The sequence below is a fragment of the Schistocerca americana genome, chromosome 4 (assembly GCF_021461395.2).
Source record: "Schistocerca americana isolate TAMUIC-IGC-003095 chromosome 4, iqSchAmer2.1, whole genome shotgun sequence".
Lineage (NCBI taxonomy): Eukaryota > Metazoa > Arthropoda > Insecta > Orthoptera > Acrididae > Schistocerca > Schistocerca americana.
In genome coordinates, this window is record NC_060122.1 from 734,167,404 (window position 1) to 734,189,086 (window position 21,683).

Here is a 21,683-nt window from a genome sequence, read left to right on the forward strand (position 1 = left end):
TGAGAGTGGAAAGAGGACTTCAGTGGTGTAGCACGCATGTAGCTTGCTACAACAGCAACACGATGATAACGCCGCATACCACTGCCCCATAGTCGGAGGAATAGGCCACTCAAACTTCTGCCTTACTGTACCAAATATAGGAAAACGCATAAATCAGCTACGTATCGTGTGTTTAATGTTATTATTGCAATATCAAATGATCAAATGTTCAACCTGATTATTGCTACATGTATAGAACGATTTCAGAAGGCAATACAACATCTTGAATTTTATGTGAACGTATCGCAGCACACGTATGCTTTAAACGGCATTTCACGGCTTCCGGAGTTGTCAGTGTTTCCTTCTAAATCTTGTTGTTTAATTTTTCCCCTGATAAGTATCTAGCCACGTTAAGTCTGCTAAGCGTGCGGTACATTTTGTGTTTTCCGAACGACCAGTACAATGATCTCCAAATATGCTGTTAAGAAGATCAACAATTACATCGTGAACTATTTCTTCGTCTGTCGTCCTCAGCTACGTGTAATACTATATTAGTGTAGAATAATCTATTTACAAATGAAGAAAACAATTTTTTCTTGCCATAAGCGTTGCTTTTATCATTTATAAGGCTTCTTCAGTGGCTTGGAGTATGTACGTAATTGTGTTTAAATAATTTCTATTTTCGTTTGAGACATTGTGTACGAGTACTGTGGCTACAAATAGTTATGGCACTTTCTGATTATCTATCATGTGGTGATAGTACAGATTTAAACTTGCAATTTCGTAGATGCTGGTCTGAAAGTGCTCGTTTACCTGTTTTACAGCTGTTCTTCTTCTGCTTTCTACCATACGAAACCTCGTTTTCACAGTAGTAGGAAATGAACATTTGTTTACTTGATCTTATGTTTTGGATGGTGTTACCAACTGTTGAATTTTATTACCAACTGCTGAATGTGTATTTGAGAAATCAGTGGTGTGTAATGCATGCGAGTGTGTGTGTTTTACAATCTGCTTAGGTGATTATGGAAACTTTTCCTTTTTGTTTTGACGTAGTTGTATACAAATGGTTCAAATGGCTCTGAGCACTATGGTACTCAACATCTGAGGTCATCAGTCCCCGACATAGTTGTATACATGAAACGATTTTAATTTTTTTATTTAATTTTTCATTTCTTTTATGGAGTTTAGAAGAATTTGTGCTCAACTTATTAAAGAAAAGAGAAAGTACATAAAAAAATTAAAATCCTTTCATATACAATCGTTTTAAAACAAACCCACACACACACACACACACACACACACACACACACACACACACACACACACTCGTCTGTTCTTGGTTGCACCGAAAGCTTATTCCTGTGCAATATCTTTGATGCTACCCATTGCGGCAAGAAAGCTCGTGACTGTAGATCAGTGACGTGTCATGTGTGTGACCAAATATTCTTATAAAACGAGGCTAAAAGACATAGAACTTTTAGTTTTAACACTGATTGGAGGAGCAGTGTTGTTTTCTCTAATTCTGAGGAAAGTATATGTGTTTACTGCGTACAGTAGTGTGTCTGTTACCAAGAAAAGTAAAGCAGTATGTCATTTTTCGGTAAATCAAATAAATTTTAATAGTGACTTTCCTGTTAAGTCTGAATTATGGAAACATAACGTTAGTGACTTAAAATCTAAGCTATCATTACAGCAAAGTGTGTTTACGAGGCCAGCTTAGAATGTAGCAATGCTAAAGTGACCGGTTACAGTAGCTGTTATGTTTTAGCGAAAAGGAAGAAGAAACCTTTCACGATGGGGAATTAGTTACAGAAATAATGAGCATGCTACAGAACCAATGTCTGATGGTCACAAAGATAAATCTGAACTCATGTCTTCTATAAGAGATCTTCAGACGTCTCACTAAATTGTTGCCAGACTTGTTGAACAGATTTCTAAAAACTTAGAATGGCAACTATTTCAGGACCTGCAATCGTGTGAATATTTTTTACTTCAGTTTCATGAGAGCACTGGTATTTCCGTCATTAGAGGGTTGTGTTTTTTTGCGAGGACAGTTTTTCATGAGTTTACGGTTGTGGAGGAGTTTGCAAAAGTGCTACCATTTAATGAACACACTAAGAAAGAAGACATATTTAAAACATTCTTGAAATTTGCATACGGAGCAACTTGCGACTCTGTAAACTTGTTACTGTAACAATCGATGGGATGCCTTCAATTACTGGAAAGAATTATGGATTTCTTGCACTTCCTGCTGAAGATAGTTCACTTGCAAAATCTCTTTCTTGTCACTGTATTAGCCACCAGGAAGCTTTATGTGCATAGGTTCTGAAGTTTGACCATATCATGTAAATTGTATTTAATGTAATAAATTGCATCCGATCTTCTTCCACACGTTATCGATGGGTCAGAAATATTTTGTATATATCAGATTTTGAGCGTGGGAACAAAATTTTTCGTGCAGACGTTAAGTGGCTTAACAGGCGGAAAACTGTGGAACTGTTCAAACATCCTTCTGGATAAGAGATGGACAGTATTGTTAAGAAATTGACGAGATACGGTGCATCTAGATTTAGGTTTCTTGGCAGATACCATATGAAAATTAAACGAGCTAAACCTCCAACTGCAAGGGAAAAATTGCAACATATCTGACATGGTAAGTACAGTGAAAATTAAAGTTATGTATTGCACATTTAAAAAGGAATTGCCTATCACACTTTCCAGCTTTAAATTCAGTTGTTGGAAACGTAAACATTGGTGAAGTGATGATCTATCTTTTGACAAGGATCCTGAAATTCTAGTCAGAGAATGTATTAACAAGTGAACAGTGATTATGTTTTTCAGTACTCCACTGGTTTCATTTGACGTTACTGAACATTGAGGTAAGACATTTCAGATTTTCGGAAATCGTAATCTTGAAGAATTAGAAATGGAGATTTTAAGACTTTAAGAAGCTATGTCTCTGAAAACATGTTTGGCAACTTCAAGCAATTTCTGAACTCTGGCGGACAAGTGTAAATATCCCAGAATCATTAGTGTTGCTTTGAATAGTTTTTCTTATTTATTTTGACTTGAAGTAGTTTCCTGATACACTCACATTTAGATGACGCATTAAGAATTGCTTGTTCCAACTACATACCAGATTTTTATGAACTTACAGCGAACAAGGAATGCTAAACTTCTTCTGATTATGCAAGTTGTAACTGTAAGCAATTTTAATTACAAGTCTTTGAAATACTTCTAAATCGTTACACGTCTGTAGTAGTAGTAGTAGTAGTAGTAGTAGTAGAAGTAGTAATATTAAAATACTCATTATGGTGGCGGCGCGCCTACACCACCTTAAGTATAATTTAAATGTGGCCGAGCTCACAAGAAAGTTGGACCGCACTGGCGTACAATTTGAAATTAATGGGTGTGATAACTGAGCGCAGAATATTACTAAAATTAGTTTCTCTTTCCTGACACCTGAAGACAAGCTCCGTATCGAGACCTAGCAAGACCGATGCTGGGTATTAAGTTAGTCACGAAACTAATAATACAGGTAAACAAATTGTAGTAATTTTCTGACCGGACATTTACAGGAGAATAGACTGGTATGTGGTTGTGATGCTACAAACAAAATGTACTGTTTTCCTTGTTTTCTGGCCGCTGTGACCGAGCGGTTCTAGGCGCTTCAGTCCGGAACCGCGCTGCTGCTACGGTCGCAGATTCGAATCCTGCCTCGTTTATGGATGTGTGTGACGTCCTTAGATTAGCTAGGTTTAAGTAGCTATACGTCTAGGGGACTGATGACGTCAGATGTTAAGTCCCATAGTGCTCAGAGCCATTTGAACCATCTTTCCGTGTTTGTGGTTTGCGAAAGAAATACTGGGTATGAAACGATTGTACACTAAGAGGCTTGACGATCTCCCACATTTATCATAGAATATACAGAAACATGAGTGGTCTAAATCACAAATGACATCTTTTAGGGAAACGGTATTTGAAAACAACTGGAGAGTGCTTATAGGGAATCAGTTGAAATACTGAATTGGCAGATTTGCGAAAATCGTTACGTACTCTCTAAAATTGTGACCTGTATTAAATTTTGTGGTGCTTTTGTGCTCGCATTTCATGGGCATGATAAATGCAGTGATTCATCAAATCCAAGAATTTACACGGAATATACACGGTCCAGTCACTTTAATGTGATCACCGCCTATGTCTGACAAACGCGTAATATCGACTTAGAGGCGACCGTTTTCAGCACTAGCAATGGAGGACAGACAGTACAAAGCGTGTTGGGGGCAAAGAGGAAAACAGTGAAGTCATTGTCGTAATTACGAAACGCAGCGATTTATCTGATCTCCAAATGGGCATGGTTACTGGCTTTTGGGCCAAGGATGGAAACATTTCCGAAACGTGGTTAAAGTATACCGTGCAAGGCAAAATGGCGCTATCAAAAGCCGGTAGCGAGGCAAATGTGGTGCAACACGCGCCGTAAGTGACAGGTGTGAACGACGGCTGCGGAGATGTGTGCGGGAGAATAGACGTGCAACTGTTGAGCAACTGACCGTCCAGATAAACCAAGGTGTCATCTAAGTGTCTCCTCAAGCACTGTTCAGCGAACGTTGCTGCGTGTGGGCCTCCATAACAGGCGCCTGGTTCATGCACCTATGTTGAAAGCTGTTCATCGGTGACTAGGCTGGATTTTGCATGACGACAGGTAGCCTTTTCAGATGAATCACGCTTTTTCTCCATGGACAGAAATCAAACAGCTTGCAGCGGTCTTTGGAAGGGTCCAGGCTGGAGGAGGAAGCGTTATCGTCTGGAGAATGTTCTCGTGGCATTCCCTGGATGATCTCGTCATACTAAAAGACACTGTGGATCAACACATATATGCATCCATTATTGGGAATCATGTCCAAACCTACATGCAGTTTGTTTTCCCTCGGCACGATGGTACCTATCAGCAGGACAATAAACAGCTCTCAGTATACGTGTGTGCTTCGAAGAACACAAACCGAGCTAGGTGGACTGGCATTCAGGAGGCTGATGGTTAAAATCCTCGTCCGGCCATCCCGATTTGGGTTTTCCGTGATTCCCCTAAATCCCTCCAAAGCAAATGCCCAGATGGTTCCTTCCAAAGAGTACGGCCGATTTCCTTCGCCATCCTTAAAAAAATCCGAATTTGTGCTCAGTTTCTAATCACCTCCATGTCGACTGGATGTTAAACTTTAATCTTCCTTTCGAAGAGCACCTTGATGAGCTTCCTATACTACTATTTTATGAAAAGGTAAGGAACAAGTGAGGAATCATTCATAGAGTTCTGCAGTGATCGGCACTAGAGTAACTGCTACTCCTGATACGTATGGTTGATATTACACGTAACAAACGATAACAGGAAACAGTCGCATTTGCATCTGTAGGTAGTGATGATATGTAAGAAAAACAGAATAATTATTGCTTAACTATATGAAAAAACCGACAGTTGGTCTTCTCTTAAGATTCGAAGACACACTGCATTTTGTGTAAAGCCAGTTAACGGACGTAATACCAATATTAAATGTAATCATTAGATTGTAGAGTAATTACAGCTGAAGGAACAGAATTAGCACTTCACAAAATCGTGTAATAACAAATATCATCTTGTAGATTCTTCTTCAAAATGTTAAAAATTTTGTCGAATTCTTATCCACATATTTATTCTTCCCTACTGCAGTTTGAAATCAAGTAGGGATCATGAAACGTTAGGAAATATAGAAATTTAATTAAAAATACAAGTTTTTATTGGCATTTGCTATTATTTAATAACCAATTGTTGTAGAAATGTCTGACAAATGAAGCACACAAGTAAAGAATGTGCAATAGCTATTCGTAAAGGGGAAGTTATTAATTTCTTCACTATTTAGCACACTCATTGTTAACTGCCTAACACACACACACTTCGTCAATAGCTTGCTGGCTGGCTCGTCACGTACCATTATAATACGTTTGCTGATGAACGTTGTAAATATGTTACCAACAGAGGAAAAACTTAACGACGTATAAGAATAGATATAGCACTAGCACTCACATTTGAATGCTGCATCTACTCGAGCAGTAACGAAACAAAATGAAATAAAAAGGTGTACGCTGCCTGATTCACCTTCCCACTCTATTGTTTCTGCTTCCATTTGTCTTCTTGTTTTGCAGAGTGAACGCCTGCAGATGTCTGCATACAGCTGCAACTGGATGGATGCTTCCCCGCGGTTCCGCATGGAGCTACGCATATTCCTGTGTCGCACGCACCGACCGATGCGTCTCACCGCCAGCAAGTTCTATACCATCTCGAAAGAGACTTTCCTGATGGTCAGTTTGGCTCTCTGCATTCCCCCTTAAAAGGAATATTTGTCGGTATATTATACTAGAATATCCAATGAGGAATACACTAATGTCCATAATTTAAACGTTATTCGTGGGACCTCTAAAGAACAAGAAGTGGAGCGATAAGTTTTTGCAGAAGCATTACTGTAGTTATCGTTTCCTGCACCTAATAAATCAAAGGGCTCTAATTATATTTGGTTGGTAGTCGTCGTAATGTTCTAATTATCGCCTAAAAAAAGTGTGACCGTGAAACCTGGTGTCAGTCCCCCGCTACTTATTCACCCTTCAATGTGACAAATGTGACACATTTTTCCAACCAGCGGGTGACTTGGCTCCCACCTTGGTTGTAGAAGTCTGTACTCTGCGTTCAGGAAACATTGCCCCTCAAAAATTACGTCATCGTCACTCGGGAAGTAACTGCCACACAATGTTGTTCGCCCGATCAAAGAGGAAGAAGACAGGAGAATACGGTTTAGGTTTACCCTTTACGAGCATAATTGATTAGTGCCACACCATAGAAATCCCGAAAAAGATCATGGCCTTACACTGTGGTAGTTAGGTCTTTCTCCTCCTCCATTCCTTGCTTTGCTATTTGGCTCGGGGTCTCAGTGATACACCCAGCGCCCGTGCATCACGAGTGGGTGGATAAGAATTCATCTGAACTGGCCTGACGCAGCTGCAGCATTGCTGCTATTGCTCCCGTACGCCGGTATTTCTGAGTGGATGCGAACAGTGGCGGAATCCAGATGGCTGCAACGTTTTTTTCCAGAAATTCGTGCAAGATATTGCAAATTGACCCATGATAGATTTTAATTTTTTTTCACCATCGCTTCTATTGGGATACTCTGGTTTCCGAGCCCTAGATTTCTACTTCTCTAGCGATTCCCGGTTCTTTACACATAGATTGGTCTGCCACTCGTTTTCTTCGTTCGGACATTTTTGACCACACTGGGAGCTCTGTGCCACCTAATCACTGTATCATATGAGGGCACAGTGCAGCCGGACACTTCTACCAACTGTGCGTGGATGTTGCAGCGTTGCTCCTCTTCAAATTTAGAAACAGAGTTACAGTACGATACTTCACTTTGTGAATGGGCTGGCCCGTTTTTCCTCTTATAGCAGCATACTATGGTCTCGTGGCACCAGTGTTTCAGTATGTGCCAGGATTGCAAACATTTGTTTGCGAAGAAACACAAAAATTATTGCGTAACTTTATTTTTTATGGAAGGTGACAACTAAAACTGCTTCTTCTACTCGACTGACTGCTGCACTTGGTTGCTATAATTGATTACCTCCGCCTTTCTCATATTACTCTCTCAGAAGGACCTAATTACACATTTTTATAGACACTGTTTCTTGTCCAATCCCTCTAACATCATAGCACTGCTGCCTGTCTAATTGTATCGCGTCTATAATATATTCGTCAGCTCCAGTCTTTGTTTTAAGTCGTATTTGATACACACTCCAACTCTAATAAACTGTAACACAACAACGCTGCGTTTCTGCTCACTGCATTCATCTGCAGACATGTAATTATGTATTATTTTGTTGCTAATATCACATACTTCTGAGTTACTGTGATTCCTTCTTACTTCTTATAGAACTGCTCCAACATCTATCCTTTACCTGCTGGATGGCCCTCTGGTCCTGTTTCATTCGGCATTCTGTATCTTTCTCTTATAATGGTTGCTTATGAAACACAGATCAAAGACCAATTGAAATTGGTACCATTCAACACATTTAAACCACGAGTAATTCTTGTAGCAATAGCCGTTAGTGAAAACATATACGACAACGTTCTTAACGTACAAATGAATGGCAAAAGAATGAGATTTACTGTTGTCTAGATGAAGTAGATAGATGTTATAGATGACAGGCGTAACCATTGCTCGGTCAGTAGCTGAGCTCTCGCACTGCTAGCGTGGACAAAACAGTTCACGTTACGCGAGGTCAGCAGGAGAGGCATCAAGTGGGTGTTGTCCGTGTCCACAGCTGATGAAAGAACGACAGAAACAGATGATTGTAATGAAAGACAAGGATGTATAATCCAATCAACACCGCAGATGCGTTGTTGGCGTTTTTTAGTTAAAGTGTGTGACAAATGCCCTCTTGAGACCAGCAGAGCTTGTTGGTGGCGCTTTCAAACAAGAAGCCGTTTGACTTAGAGCATCCCATGCCCATTCATTTACATTCTGGAGAACGAACTGGCCACACACGAAGATTTTCGAGGCTTTATGTTCTCATAATTCTGTCATTCGCCCACCTGACAAGCCCCATAAATAAGAGAATCATCACTAAACAAAGAATCCCAACTTCTTATGCACCACAGAAGTGTATGTATACCAATGCAAGACCACTGATGTAGCAGAATCTATATAACGTACAAATCTCCTGTTCCTAACTTTTAGCTCCCCCCCCCCCTTCCCCCGCCGCATACGCCTTCTCATTTCTCGTCCTATTGGATGCCGTATTGCGTTACCAATTATTAAGTTGTTGAAACGACTGTGTTACGAAAACCAGTGTTGTTTAAGCCGTACTGTGAACCCTTGATTTTGAGAGCTAAGACAATGCATCACAAAACAACACGTTGAAACATTTTGAACTACTTCTCCAAAACACCACGACTTTTCAACTCCGTCCTCTCAGGCCGGGAAATGGAAGACCCACCACAGTTGTAGCCGCTGTTGATTTCAAACAATAGAAGCGTAATTCCTAATCCAAAAGTAGCGTTCTGGAGCAAAGTCAACATCTTTTATTGACACATCAACCTCTGACAGTTCAACATCAGGCTGTAAGTGTGGCAGAAGTGATTATTTGCTATCAAAGTTGATGACCACATGAAGCTGCAACACTTCCAAAACCTTTTTGTGCCAGAAGCAAGATTCGAATTTCCACTCACTTTGCAAAGTGGCCAATATCGTAGTACAACCTAAGTTGGATGGGGAAATATTTTGGTTGATATACTCTCCCAAAGAAGACGGTGCCTTCTGCAAGTATTGCGAGCTTTTCGCTAAGACAAGTTCGAGTAAAAGTAGTCATCAAAATGTTGGAGCCCTGATAACCTCCAGGTTTTCGAAGTGGAAGAATGCTCTTGAATGTTTCATCATCCATGCGAGCAACTCTTACCATAAGGCTGTTGCAATCGAAAGTGACAATTTTGTTCATATGATAATGAACAAGACAAAAGATATAAAATAATGCTTGGACCAAAGTTTGGTGGAGCAGGTGGTAAAACAAAGAAAACGCATAATCTTTACCATAGAGGCGGTTTTTCTCAGTTGATGTCGGCAGAGAGTATTAAGGGGACACGGGGTCATCGGGGATATTATAGTTCGCAAACAAGGTGACAAGAACATTGGTAACATTCGTGGCATTCAAAAACATCGCGCGAAAGGTGATGAAAATGTACGAGTAAGTTTAGAAGGAGCTCGTAATAAATACGTTCCAGCCCCAGTACAAAATCAGATCGGCAATTACATAAATAACCATCTCCTGGGAAAGTTTTTTCAGAGCACTAATGATGCCAAAGATTTCACGGTTCTTGTGGATGAAACTGCTGATGTTGCTGGAATAGAGCAACTATCTCTTTGTGTACGTTATATTTCCACGGAGTTCAAGATTCGTGACGATTTCTTGCAATTAATTCCAGTTTTTGATATGACTGGCAAACGATTAGCTGGAACTGTAATTGAAAATTTGGTAAATTTTGGTCCCGTTTTGTCATTTTGACTAGGAAATGGCTATGTTGGTACTGAATCCATGTCAGGAAAACCCCGTGGGCTCATACATTCATGTAAAAGGACTATCCTTTAGCTATATACTCATTGTGCAGTTCATAATTTCAGTTTGGTGCTTGCCGACACATGCAACATTCCACTTATCAGAAATTCGCTTGGAATACAGGAAATTGTACGTAATTTCTGTGGTCCACCGAAGCGCGCGCCAGTATTAAATGACACCCTTGAATAATGAACCGATGTTCGCGTTAGGAGTTTGAAACGTACTACACTCTCTAGATGGACTGAGCGTCTTCGCAGCTTACAAGACTTCAAGGAAATATGTAGCGGTGTTGTTTCGGATCTGGGGAAGATTCAAGAATTTGACAACAAAATCACATTCAACGATGCCATGACTCTGTTAGCAGCCACTACCAAGAGAGATTTTGTCATCTGCTCGGTTATACTTTCTGATCTGTTTGAGCTGGGTGAGTCCATTTGTCGTCAACTTCAGATGTAGATACAGATGCACATTATGCAGAGTTAATCAGGATTGCCAGGGATCTCACAAGGCAACTGCTGGCAAGGAGAGAAAACGTTAATACTTTCAACCGGATTTTGTCACAAGCCAAAGACATAGCTTTGGCCAGTGGAGTTGAAATCAAGCAACGGCGCATTGCTACCAAGCACACACATCGTGCAAATCAGAATACCGGTGATGAAGTTGAGCATTACTACAAAGTCTCTCTGTTCACGCGCTTTCGCGATATCTTTCTTATTTCACTGCAGGGTCGGTTCTTGACACGTTGTAGCTTTTTAACAACTTTAATTGTCTTCTACAATGAAAACCTGATGATCAATCACTCGCCGATTTAACAACGACAACGGCTGAGGTGAAACTTTTCCATCAACGTCTGAATCGACTGGAGCAGTTGCCTCAAAACACAACGGAGTCTTTGTGTGTCTGCGACTGCCAGATCTGTCCTCGTGTGTTCAGCTCTTGGCAGCTCTATCAGTGACAACGTCCTCCACTGAGTGCAGTTGCTCCACCCTTAAGAGAATCAAGACACGCTTAAAGAAGACAACTAGCGAGGCACGTCTGAATGGGCTCGCTACGATGACGATTCGTCGAGAACAAATGATTGATGTCCAAGCTGTGATAAGTGATATGGCAAAACTAAGAGACCGTCAACTTCTTTTGGTACTTTAAATTTCTATTAAACGATTTAATCATTTGTTTTACTTACGGGTATTAACCTATCAGATAAAAGCAGATTTTATAAGCTTCACAGTAAATTAACACGGGCCTAGACTATAAAAATAGACAATTAATAGAATCGGTGTAGAAAATTCTCTTAGCAACTGGGTTATGTCATATTAAAATTATTTAAACGTCATAATCTTATAAAATTAACGTCAATAAATCGTTTCCGTAATGTATCAGTGTTCCAATTAAACAAATGTAAACCAATGACAAACTTTATTTTTATGATGTTGGACATAAAATTAGTACAGATCAATAAAATTAGTATTCGGTTTGAGCTATTGTAAAAATCCCTCCAACCTACACCCTCCAAATAAAAAAAAAATATAACCACGCCATTGCGTGCAGCCACCTTCTTCTCCCCTTATGGGCCTCCTATTCTGTCACTATGAAATGGACCTGTACATAAGGCGAAGTTTGGAAGCAGTAATGTCACGGTGTTGATAACTTTCTACACAGCTGAGAGAAATGAATATATTCCAGGCGCATGCTAGATGATCAAGAGTGAGACATTGCCTTCCCGACATAAAAACGACTCACCTTTCCTTGATCAGTCCATTGAGGATACGACTTAACATTCACTCTGTCAAGCGGTTTGTTTATGTGAAGTAAATTCTTCTGGCGTCTCGAGTCAGAGCAGCTGATTCGCAGAGTCGACTTCTCATCCACACGAAAAATAACGATCCTGACACTGGCTTGCATCTTGTGGTTGATCTTACCCGTATTGCTTTTGAACGATTCCTCTCTCTCTCTCTCTCTCTCTCTCTCTCTCTCTGTCTCTCTCTTTCTCCCTCTCTCTCTCTCTCGCTCCCTCCATGACTACTCAACAACACCGTAACATCATTTAAGGGTGATAATCAAGTCCTTTCGCACCTTAGCCTTAGGAGTATTGAGATAACAATGTGTAATGTCATTCAAATTTGTCATTGTACATTACAAAGACTCGAATACTGTAAGCCAAATAACCGCAACATCCAGTCAGAAATACTATATAAAAGACCTCTGCCCACACCAGTTCTTGGAAGAACGCTAAATAGAATCAGTTGTGTCGTTTATGTCACATGTGTCCATATCGTCATGACACACTTTAGGCGGCACAACGAGTTGATAAATCCATGTATATTGTTAGTGGAGCTTGGAGATCTCTTAACTTCTGGGTATCAGACTAGATAATAGTAATGTGTAACATCAGAAGTAGATTAGCGCAAGCGAAGAAAACTTTCGTCATTGAAATCAGATATTGAGATGGAACTGAGAAAGACGTTATTGAAAGTTATGATGGTAGCGGTAGCGTGTTTTATCGAGATTGTGCGTGTGGATTCCGTGACTTGTTGAAACTAGCAGGCGGGAGTATGTTCTATACTGCACAAACACAATGATCAACCATCTCTAGCTTCACATCTGTGCCCTGTCGCACAACAACATCGCATACAGCATGTAATACGACACCGGCACGGATCAGAAGAACGCCAATTTCGCCACTTGGGTTCCAAGCCAGAATAAACAATGCCGAGTCAACTGAATACCAATTTTATTAAACATGTCTCACTCATCCTGAAATACGTTCACTAGCGGAGTAATGCTTCTATTACATGACCTAGAACGACTAGACAAAGAACTGTTAACTAGTTGCGAAAAAGAGTGCAACAGGAACAAAGCATACGAAATAAAACAATTCAGTAAACGTTGTGCTACTTATTTTTGTGAAATTTTTTGTACCCTGTGAGTCTCGTCACTATAGATCAATTGGAACAAAAAGCATATCTAATCTAGTCTAATCTAATTTACGCTGCGGCCATAGGCCACGACAACCCATGAGTAAGATTGCTTTGGGGACTGAGTCGCCTTCCAGTCGTCCAGTACAACGGATATTATGACAGTTCATCAGGGGCCAGTACCTCCTTACATGTTAAACTTGCTTCCAATTAAATGTGTATTGTACTGCGAACCCTGAAAAACGATGGTCCCAGATTAGATGGAGGACGGCAAATTCTATTTTCCTACGTACCTCAAAGTAACATGTTTCCAGTAAATAGACGAATTAAATAAAGAGCTGTGAACCGTGGACAACGTTTTCGGCGAAAAGATATTTTAGGTGCTCAGTGGCTGTTGGACAGTGTTATCCTTCCCACAGGCGAGCAACGGTTCTTTCTGGAGCCAGTGAGTTTGCGACCACCTTGCACAATTCGTCCTCTGAGTCGCTTACAAAGAATGACTTTGGCCCTCAAATCTTTGTTTCGCCTGTCTATACCTGACGTACTTTCAACTTCTGAACCAGGGTTCACACTAATTTTGAAACCAATCGGAGAACCTGATGTTGTCGTGGATTATAATCACCAGAGGATTCCTATTCCTGTATTGAGGCCCATATTTATGCAAAATGTTTCATGGAATTGCACTGATTATGACGATTCGTCAACAATGCTGCTGTTGCAATAGAGATAATGTCTCCTTTGCCATCATTTCAATAGTCACTACGGAAATAATAGCCATAGCTCTATACCACAGAAACATACGCCGCTATAAGAAGTTGATGGTGCTGAAGAAACGGAAAAGACTCTCCCTCAGTTTTCCACGCTGTGAAAAAATTAATATCACTACTTTTATTTCCCAACTTTTTCCTCAAATATACTTGTTAATGCTTACATATGACACGAACGCTGCATAAAGATTCCGCGTATCATTACACACTTATTCCAAATATTTGCCATTAATTTACTTCAAATAGTCGTGTAAGTGTCGCTAGTTTCCCTGCTTTCCTTTGAGGATCAAAGTTAATATGGAAAGAGGAGAATAAATTACAGATCGGTAGAAGATGTAACAGACTGATTGATTAATTGACTGGGGGAGAGGAGGGGGTATGGGACTAAACGACGAGGTCATCAATACCGGAAAATGTAACAGACAGAGATTCATTATTCACCTATTGTAATTGGGCAACAGCGTCCTGTAACGAATTAATACTCGTATCTCTAATTTCCTTGTTGGTTTCTCTATTACCAGCTGTCCTCGAATGTGTCAGTCCCTTACAATCTCCCAATGCCCTCAAAGACCGTGTGACTGTCTCGTAAAAGGCATCAGCATACGCGCCGAGTATTCTATTCTACTGTCTTGCGCGCGATGTTAATGTAAGGAGTATGTGCTTTGAAGGTTAGCAAACACTCGGTGAGCTGGGCTGTTAGCAGGGCACACTTCATTTAGTGACGTCCGTTTATTTGCTCGTGATGCAGCAGGTTGTGAAGAATGAAACATGAATTACTTGCTTACTATCAGTTTTCACACTGCTCACGAAAATTTCTTGCAGAAATTGCAGAAATTTGCGGAGAATTTTTAGCAGTACTGAAACAAATCTACCAAATTCAGATATAGTGTTCCTAACTTCCAAAATATTACGGTGAAAATAAAAGAATAACAATAATTATTACGAGTTTATTAATTATAAAACAGTAAAACTATAAGTCATATGCATTTCACCCTGTGCTTTGGTATTAAGTCTCTCTACCAGTTCAAAACGTTTGTCATCTCCTGCTGACAACGCTAATCTATGTCATCACACAGTGGAAAACACAGACACTGTGGTGAAATAACGTACTGATCAGTAGATTTTATATCTGAATTTAGTATACTTTCATGGTAATCATTAACGGATACCTTCTTATCACAATAATGCTTTAAACCTATCGCCCTCTGAATTACGCTGATTCAGCCTCCTGTACATATTTTTCAGCTCTTAGGCCAATAAATTTCACTATTGGTTTTTCTCTTAACACATCTTTCGTTAACTCTAGGTTCTTTTTACTTACAACTGGAATATTGTATTATTCGCTTTATGGGAAACCTGAAAGATTAAGCAACGTCTGTATCTCAATATCCTCATAAACATGATAAATTAAACTACGAAACTTTGAAAGTTTGGTTTAATTATTGATGTAGTAACACCATATATACGCTTCCATTATATTGCGTGTCTTATGTCTACCGTTGTTTGTACATTCTGCATGGTTTTAACAAGCACATTGTTATTAGTGACTATGAACAACTTCTTCTCAGAATCGTTATTTACATTTACGTATTTCTGTGCGTTTATCTCAGTGTATGATTCCATCCGACAAACTGGTCCAAACGATCAAATTATATGTATTTCTTGAATAATAATTTATGATGAAAACAAACGATTTAGATTTTTCTGGTCAATAAGGTACATTTTTTTGTTATACGTAGTAGGCATTTATTTCTTGTTACAACTGTACGGTTGTGCTATTTTTTCAGGATATATGGGCAAATCAGAATTAGGATCGTGAATACTCTCAGGATTTTCAAGATCTACTTCTAAAATGTATCCCTTTTGTTAGTCCCGCTGTGGATTGTTTGATGCTACTAATGAATGGATGTGCCCAGCAGGTTCAACATGAAGCACCTTCAGAAAACACAACTAAAAGATCTTCCAGTTCGTCACAATACAAACAATTTCTGAGCAGATATGAGCTACATCGCCTACGCTAGCCGCTGTGACTGAGTTAACCATACTGGTTATTTATAGTAGCTTATCACTTACAGAGTCTATGGTTGATGCTCCCGCGATGACTCACCGGTCTACACTTACCATTGGCTCTTTATGGTGGGCCCAGGACATGGATGGCGTAAAGTCTGGAGTGCACTACGTGCTCAAGGAAAGGCCCTCTGATTGAGGGATTGCGCATTGGTAGGTACAGAGCCGTGAAGTCTCAATGGCTGCTGCTGGGTAGGCGGCATTGCTTAAAGTTGTCTGAGAGAGGAATAATAGGGAAACGCGGCAGTTGCACTTGACTCTTGGATGCGAGACAGTGCCGATCACCTCCTCGGTTGTGTTGCTGGCATACAGGACGGGCCGCATGTGATAGTACATTAGCTTCATTACGACATCCCTCTTTCCCGTGGAGAAGATGGCAGAACCATCTCACTGTAAGGTCAGTGGCTGTGATGTAGTTGATAGCTGAGGTTACCACATACTCTTCACTCACAGGGAAGAGATACCAGCACCATTCAGAGAAGAAGTGTCCACTTGGGGAGAGGCGTCCCAGCGAGATGTCATATTCAGGGATGGGCGCCAGCAGCGGCAGAGACCCAGAAGAAGAAGTGGGACCCAAAGATAGAGAGTTCTGTCTGTGTAGTCTTGGAGAACAAGAAACATGCAGGATTGTGGTAGAGAAGAGGTGACCAGGCAGCCAAAGGCGGACTGACTACACACGGCCAGCGAATGCGGTGAAATTTCCAAGATCAGAGGAATTCTGAGGAAGTCCAGCAGGCATCCTGTTCACTGTGCCCAGACGAAAAAAGCGGAAGTCCTCTGAGGCCACAGGAGACAACCAGGCTGGGGTGGCACATGGCATTGTCCTGCAGCGGGCGCGATATGTACTGTGACGTTACGTGTCAGTGAAGAAAGGAAGAGCATGAAGCGAGCATGGCCCACACTCTGAAAGGAAACACAGGATGTGGGAGAGTGACAACGAAAGGAAGAAAAAAAGGCGTAGCCAACGGTAATTCGTGAGCGAGGGACAAGCCATGGCGCATGTAGTCGGAAGAGAGCGCAGGAACGCTACCATCAGACGGATAGTCGAGAATGGTCGAGTGCTGAGGACAAAGGAAGCAAAGACGTCGGTTCAGTGAGGGGGTCATGGTGTGGACTGGTCGTATGGAGGTCAGTGGTGGGGTGCTAGTGGACCTGGAGCCTGTAGCGTGGGATCTGGTGTCACTGGTGCTACTGACATTAGAGCTGGTGTCACTGGAGCTAGTGATGTTGCAGCTGGTGGTGCTAGAGCCAGTGGTGCTGGAGCTGGTAGGGCGTTGGATCCTGAGGAGTCAGTGGAGGGTATGTAGATGCTGGAGGTGATGGAGCCAGCAAAGACAAGGAATCCCGTATCATGGAACACAGTGGTCGCAGGGAAGGTGGCCTCCGAATCTACGGCTGCATCAAACTATGAGGAGATGGAGGCTGCATCATCATGCTTGGGTTGGGGCCCTGTCGAGAAAAGTCAGCTGGCATCGAAGAAGCTTGGAGGTGCACTGTAAGAGCCACACGTGAAGCAGGAGCTGTGCAGACATGTTGGTTACTTGTAGTCCCTCTGTCGCTCTAAATTTTACTTGAAGCGATTGAGTAATGCATTGGGGCAACTTTTGTATTTGGTGGCCCCAAACTGCAAAAGCTGAGTTAGTAACAGGTCCAACGTTGGATGAGTCTGGAGGATTGGCGACCGCAACCACACGCAAGCCCTTATTTATTCACTTCACAAAAAAAGCAGAAGACTTAAAAACAGTGTTTAGGCTCCATGTAGTTTAAACAGTTACCAATGAATCACAAGTTAAAGGAATACACTCTGAATTTTCACTATTAATAGCACAGGCATATAAGATTTCAAAACCCCATAACAGAAGATGGTAATTTTCACCGTACATAATGCAGAAAAAATTAAAAAAGAAAATAATTTTATGTGTAATCACTGTACTTTTTATAGCAAGAATCGTGCACACAAATATCATACTGACCTTGATAGCAAGAAAGAAGTAATTTGCAACCCACACAAAGCATTGTCTCCCACAGAAAATGCGTTAATAAAGAATTTGAAAGCAAGAGATATGCTATGACTATTAGCAACTCAGAACCGGACAGTCAGTGAAAATAAACAGCATGCGCAAATCCCTAGAACGGTTGTTGTTGTTGTTGTTGTGGTTTTCAGTCTAGAGACTGGTTTGATGCAGCTCTCCATGGTACTCTATCCTGTGCAAGCTTCTTCATCTCCCAGTACCTACTGGAAGCTACATACTTCTGAATCTGCTTAGTGTATCCATCTCCTGGTCTCCCTCTACGACTTTTATCCTCCACGCTGCCCTCCAATACTAAATTGGTGATCCTTTGATGCCTCAGAACATGTCCTACCAACCTATCCCTTCTTCTAGTCTCTTCTCCCTAATTCTATTCAATATCTTGTCATTAGTTATGTGATCTACCCATCTAATCTTCATCATTCTTCTGTAGCACCACATTTCGAAAGCTTCTATTCTCTTCTTGTGCAATGTATTTATCGTCCACGTTTCACTTCCATACATGGCCACACTCCATACAAATACTTTCAGAAACGACTTCCTGACACTTAAATCTATACTCAATGTTAACAAATTTCTACTAGAACGGTTAGTGCATTGAAAAGATCACATACACAATGTCAAATAATCTTCTGTAATCACCAAAAAGAACTGCTTGTAGTCTGCCTGTGGGGAGGAAACGCTGCCTGAGAACAAGGTCACGAGGGATGAAATCTCTGGACCAATAATCCTCTTCCCCTATGGATGGGATGGGATGCAAACAGTGTAGAGAAATGAGAGTTTCTAGCAGATTAAAATTGTTTGCGGGACCGAGACACGAACTCGGGACCTTCGACTTTTGCAAGCCAGTTCTTTATCAACCTTTTTTTTTTCAGTTGATCTCAGTTTGTTCTAAATTGTTCGTTGTATTTGTTCGGGGTGGATGTCCCATGACACCCTTTCAGGTGCCTCGTTGATCCGTTCACTCAGTTTTATATTTCAGAAGGCAGCTAACCCTCTGACCGAACACACTGAGCTACCGTGCCGGCCCGACTGAGCTATCCAAACACAACTCCCGACCCGTACTCACAGCCCTACTTCTGGCAGCGCCTCTTCTCCTATCTTCGAAACTTCACAGAATCTCTCCCGCGAATCTTGCAAGATTAGCACTCCTGGAAGAAACGATATTGCGGAGACATGGCTTAATCACAGCCTGGAGGATGTTTCCAGAATATTAGCGCACATACTGCTGCAGAGTATCTCACAATTGAATAAATGGCATGTACTGCATACTCGTTGGTACTGCATACTCGTCAGTTTTATATTTCAGAAGGCAGCTAACCCTCTGACCGAACACACTGAGCTACCGTGCCGGCCCTTCGGTGATAGTTTCGCCTGTGGGTAAACTTTCAGAATTCTCAATTGGAGGTAAATGAACTCATAAAACAAACTCATTACTTATGTAGTTGTTTGGAGATATACCCTATTGATTAATTAGATTAAACTCTCTTTCCTTTTGAAATTTTTTTCTTTTTAAAATGTGATTTATCCTTTTCAAGAGAAAACGAGTCTAGAAATTGAAATCTTATGTTACACTATATCTTTTGGACGATCACGGCAATTTTTTTCTTTCAAAATGATTAATACTTCATGTTCGATGGTGTCAGTGAAACTTATCTAGGATCTATTTTCACTTCCTTATCATAATCTATCATCATATCTTTACATATGTTTGTGATAAAATGTGCATCATAATTACTCAAGTTGTGAATTACGATGGGTACTTTAAAGCTAAGTCTGTAGTTGAAGCTGTAACTAGCATTTGCAGCTCCTCTATATGCCCCATAAAATGAAAGTTAATTTCACTCTTCATGGCAAACATCACAAAGCTTTGCTGCCTGAAATTCTAGTTCGTCTTCGCATGTTACGTCCATATTTTTGTTGTAGTGTAAGAGTTCATTCACAGTCTTAGCAATTAAGTATAACCGTTCTGTGATCCATTTCATACAGTCACTATCTCATTAAATTTAAAATCTGAATATTCATGATTGTAGCTATAACGCAAGTAATGTTTACATATATTACAAAGGGCGTCTTTTACTAATTGTGTCTAAAGTTGATGAACTTTAAATATACAAATAATATTTTAATATTTGAAATATTCATTCTAGGCGGTTTACTGTTAACTGGTTTGGACTGTCAACAGTCAGTTAGGTGTTCAGCTAAATTCCTTTTGAATGAAAGTAACAAAAACACCTCTCAAGTAGTACGACACACTGTTGATGATCAGTGATGCTACCATCGGAAGGTTTGTTATCTAAGAGAAATGGTAGATGTCTGTATCAGCAGTCTGCAGCATTACGAGATTTACATGTTTTTTTCGCGGTACATAATGGAACAACCATAAAGACTATTCTTCGTTCTCTTCTCAGCACCCACTCCTCTTCCTCCTCCTCCACCTCCTCTTCTGTTCCTCGATTTCCTCGACAACCGGGCACTCTTAATCGGAAAGCTGGATGCCATGCACGTTAGTACAAAAACATTAGCCGGCCGTTGTAGCCGTGCGGTTCTAAGCGCTTCAGTTTGGAACCGCGTGACCGCTACGGTCGCAGGTTCAAATCCTGCTTCGGGCATGGATGTATGTGATGTCCTTAGGTTAGTTAGGTTTAAGTAGTTCTAAGTTCTAGGGGACTGATGACCTCAGAAGTTAAGTTCCATAGTGCTCAGAGCCATTTGAACCATTTTGAACAAAAACATTTATTTTATTTTTCGGAAGTTTGTACATGCTTCAACTCTGTAGGAACCTTTTTTGGGGCTGTCTGTCACCTTTATGGAATACCACTTAAACTAATTTGTGACTGCAATAAATTTATGTACGTTGGAATGATGAACATTTGTTTTGCTTCACCTTACTTGAGCAGGAGGGTTTTGCAAACAAGTAAAATACATATTTTAAGCAATTTACCAATTTCTCGCAATTCTTTCTCGAAAATCGGGGAGCAGCCATTCGAGAAGTTTCTAGGTTCCTTGTACTATATCCGATCATCTATCAGACTTGTATATATCCGAGTGTTAAAAGCGTAATCATCAGAAACCCACTCGTTATTCACTCATTTTTCTGTTTCAGCAGCTTTTACAATCTATCTGTTCCAAACAGTATCCCACGAGCTTAGCACGCATTAACAGATGTATCTCCATTACTTATATCTAACTTACAGTGAACTGAATTTTGCAGGAAAACAATGTACAAGATGAATAATGTTTCCCTAACCTATCACCACGGTTCAATGTAATAAATAAATTCATATCTATGATACCGTTTAATGTGTTCAGGTTCTGTAAGGCAGTTTTCCTTCAGAAGCTGTATTGTTTTCAAGTTTTTTCTTAAAAAGGTGTTTAGATGAATCTGTGTGTGAACTTCCTTGCGAATTACACTCAGTACCATAACAGTCTTCCATTAGGAAGCGAACATTAATTTCTCTTTTAGTTTCACTACGTAAAACCTATGAACAGGGCTTGAAATTGTTGGTCTTATTTTATATTCTAATAATATGCGCTAACGTGTACATCGTTATTACTAGACTCATGCACAGAGAGAAATACTACGTCCACAATGTTAGTTCTTACAACTATTGTCGAACCTGACTGTGCCCATGATCTGTACTCTACCCCCGTAAATCATACATTATCTGCTAATGGCAAGAAGCTTTAGTTAGTCATCATAGATAACTGTCATCCTTGTAGATAGATATACTATGGAGCTCTTCAAATAAACAAGCAGCGCTTCTCCATATTTCGTGTTGGTGCGCCTTATACGCATGAAG

At 40.5% G+C, this 21,683-nt stretch overlaps 1 protein-coding gene across 1 annotated transcript in view; it reads left to right on the top strand.

The window, feature by feature from the left end:
- The first annotated feature begins 16,954 nt into the window (after positions 1-16,954).
- Positions 16,955-21,683, top strand: part of LOC124613755 (odorant receptor 82a-like) — a 163,624-nt gene continuing 158,895 nt past the window's right edge. Inside the window, exon 1 of the mRNA XM_047142471.1 lies at positions 16,955-17,138. Coding sequence (XP_046998427.1) covers positions 16,955-17,138 — 184 coding nt within the window. The remainder of the gene's footprint in view (positions 17,139-21,683) is intronic.